General features: G+C 32.6%; 1 protein-coding gene across 1 annotated transcript; it reads left to right on the forward strand.

The window, feature by feature from the left end:
* Positions 1-1088: 1088 nt before the first annotated feature.
* On the forward strand, positions 1089-2460 carry LOC110621737. Its single transcript, XM_021766022.2, has one exon. It carries the CDS (start codon positions 1159-1161, stop codon positions 2125-2127), a length of 969 nt encoding a protein of 322 aa, XP_021621714.1. The 5' UTR covers positions 1089-1158; the 3' UTR covers positions 2128-2460.
* The last annotated feature ends 1165 nt before the right edge of the window (positions 2461-3625 follow it).

A 3625-nucleotide genomic window follows, 5' to 3' on the forward strand; every position in this document is an offset into this window, starting at 1 on the left:
CAAAGCGTTCTCTAAGCTTAAAAACAAAACTTAGTTTGTGAGGAGGGTGTCTCCCTTTTTTATCCCACCCTTCCCTTGGCGTGTCACGACCTTTCTGCCACAGGACCACACTTGCTGTCGTATGGGTCCGTATGTACGGATAATGCGGCGACCCTCTCTGTGTCAGGCGGCCATTTAATTCCCTCCGGCGCGTGAGTGGATAGGGTTGCGAAGTGACCAGGCCTATTGTCCTTTCTTCTCATGACAGGGTTGGAGAGAAGTGGGCTGATCCAAGTGGAGATCCGGTCTCAGGCCCCACTGGGCTGGGCCGGTCTGACTGGGGGTCGGAATGGACCTCAGTCTTAAGGCTGAGCGGGCTGGTCCTAGTTCATTCAAGAGACCATAGGGTTTTCAAGTGATGGGCTGTCGTTATGGGTCTGGCCCCAGACCGGGATGAAGAAATCCAGTGGTCATCACTATCCATAACTTCTGGAAATCAAATAGCTTCTACAAATTTTGGTTATTTCTGGTGTAAGTAATTCCTGTCCTATGACAATAAACCTTGCAAATTCCAAATTAATCTGCCCTTGTCTAACCAGGTTTAAGCTCAAATGCTTTGGTAATTCAAAATAATTTATGTAATATATTGACAATTACATAATGATATATATATATGGAGAAAATTGTATATATATTATGCCGTCCCTCATAATTTATCATTATCGTTTTGTTTTTTTTTTCTAAAAAAAAAAAATCAAGGAGATTAATGACATATACTATAATAAGAAGATTAATTTGTCTAACAGTATTGTTTTCTCTGCAAAAACTGTGCATTGACGAGCTCGATGCTCACGGTGCAGTGCAAACTTTCCTCGACTTAAATAACCAATAATAGTCAACCTCAAAATCTCCTCTCAACTGATGCTGCCCTCCTTGGATTTATAGTGGATAATTTAACATTTTTAACAAGAAAAACCGTGTGAATAGAGTCAGGTGCGAGACAAAATACATCACTCTTGTGTAAAAATCGCTAGGCCTAGGCTAGCTTCCAAAAAATGTTTTCACATCTTGTTTAATATAAAAAATGCATGTCAAGCCAGCAGTTTGTATTATCTGTTAATTAATCTACAAATGAAGAAAGATTGTGTAGAGATTAATCAATTCTGCACTTAGGAGGAAATGGGTAGGCTTGATATTGATCCAACTCTGCAACATTTCAGTCACCCACATGTCTTGAAACTTCAAAATTTCAATTCTCAGATCGCCAATGGATCAGCTACCTGTGCTGCTTGCAAGCTTCTGCCCTCTGGGTGGATGTACGTGTGCAGTTCATGCAACTACTATCTTCACAAAGCTTGTTCACAGATGCCACAAAACAAGAAGCACCAGGTTGATCCACAACACAACCTGACTCTACTTTCATCTCCGGTCTATGACGGAGGTGCTTTCAAGTGCAACGCCTGCGGAGACCATGGCAAAGGCTTTTGTTACCATTGTAAAGAGTGTGAGCTTGATCTTCATACTCTTTGTGCTCACATGCCGCCTTCTGTCAATATTAATTCTCATCATCACACTCTCTCGCTTTGTTTTTCACCTCCCTATCAAAAGAAGGCATTTCAGTGCGATATTTGTAAAGGGTCTGGCTCAAACCACTGGCTGTATCGCTGTGAGCTTTGTAACTTCGATGCTCACTTGAACTGTGCTATTTGCAACATCCAAACCAAGGCTGCCTCAGGGATCCAACAGATGCCCCCTGAGCAACAAGATCACCAACTGGTGAGATCTCGAAGTGTTCCTCCTCAATTATCAGCGGCATCCACAAGTCTTGTTCATCGTGTTCCTTCATTAACTATGCCAGCAACACACCAGCAAATCTGGAGCCCATCAATCTCAGCTTCTGGTAATCTGATTCCAGTGGTGGGTTCCTCTAGTAGATCTCAACCTGTTCATCAAATGGGTGGTTATTATACAGCAGGTGTGCCAGTTCTACCTGGTTCTGGTCAATATTTTCATCAGCCTCCAAGAACAAACAACACCATGGACAACAATTTGATGGGGATTTTTATGAAAGGAGTAGTGGATGGTGTTGCTCAACAAGCAGGACAGATTCTGCTGGGAACAATCTTGGGAGGCTTTTCATTCAACTGATCTTAATAAGCACCTCCCGATGTTTATATTTATATATCTGCAACTGCTTTCTTATTTTCAGTTTGTTTTTCTACTTATGAAATTTGGTTTGAAAGATTGTATCTTTGGTTTGATCTATAGAATTATATTTGAAATAAATGGTATTTCCTTACTGGAGATGTTCAGAATGAGCTAACGATCCACCTTCGCCATTAATGCAGAGAGGCAAAAACAATCAAGAATTTCAAATGCGGGAAGGAGTGTGATGGCGATGTAAACAATGTAAATGAGAGTAAAGGAAAGACTAGAGGATGAACAATTTAATCATTTATTTGAGCGTTAATTTTTTTTTTTTTTTGAAAAAACATAAAATATTTGTAAACATTGATCAATCAAATTTTAATTTAATATAGATTGTTTTTTTATTTTAATAATTTTTTAGAATCATCTGATAATTGAGTAATAATAAAAATTTAATATTTAATAAACATTATTGAAATCATATAATATTTTAATATCACCCATTAACCAAATTTGAAATTATTTTTATAATTATTTAGTATTTTACTCACCAATCTATTTTAATATTTAAATATTTTATTTTAATAATTTTTATTTCAAAAATTTAATCTTGTTATATGTATATGTATCCAACACTCTAAAATTAATTTAAATAACAAAAATTATCATTCACTTAAAATTAATATAGTCTTTTATAATTTAAATAATTAATCTTTTTAATATTTTAATTCATACTCCAATTTTAATATTTATAAAAGTTACCTAATTTCAATTTACTATCAATTGATAATTATTGATTAAATAATTATTTTCATAATTGTCTAATATTTGAATGTGTTACTTTAATAAATTTGTTCCAAAATCTTATGTATATTCCAAGTTTTTTTTTTCTAACTAAGTCTTGAATTAATTTAAATAATAAAATTATATCACATAGTTTAAAATTCAAATATAATTTTAACAACGAAGAGAGTATATTATCATAATTATTTTAGGGAATTTTATTATTATTAATCTTATTCTTTTTCCACTTTTATGTATATTTTTACAAATAAATATGTGTATAAATTAATTAAAGAAAATAATATATTTATAAAATTAATTATGAGTTCTGTAGTTAATTTGATAATTTTATGAAGAATAAATAAATTTATATATTATTTTATTTGTTAATATATAAAATAATCATTCTCATTATTTATTTTTTTAAAAATTTATTTTAAATTCCTTACTACTGACTTAATTATCGAAAATTTTGCTATCATATCAATTGATATTTTTATTATTTTACAAATTTATTATCCGAATGAATGACTAAGCAGCATGAATTACTTTTTAATATTGTAATTAAATAATTAAAAATAATGTTTTTTAAAAATAGTAAAACATAGGGCCTTAAAAGTCGGGAGCAGGAAAAATCAATGAGATTACTAATTTTTATAGGAAAGGTTTGATTAATTTTTTTTTTAATATAAAAATTGAATGAAATGAAATTAAT

This window comes from Manihot esculenta, chromosome 8 (assembly GCF_001659605.2).
Source record: "Manihot esculenta cultivar AM560-2 chromosome 8, M.esculenta_v8, whole genome shotgun sequence".
NCBI classification, from domain to species: domain Eukaryota; kingdom Viridiplantae; phylum Streptophyta; class Magnoliopsida; order Malpighiales; family Euphorbiaceae; genus Manihot; species Manihot esculenta.

Bases quoted from the DNA above. Each gene is read 5' to 3' on its own strand.
- LOC110621737 (XM_021766022.2), top strand. From the start codon at position 1,159: ATGGGTAGGCTTGATATTGATCCAACTCTGCAACATTTCAGTCACCCA.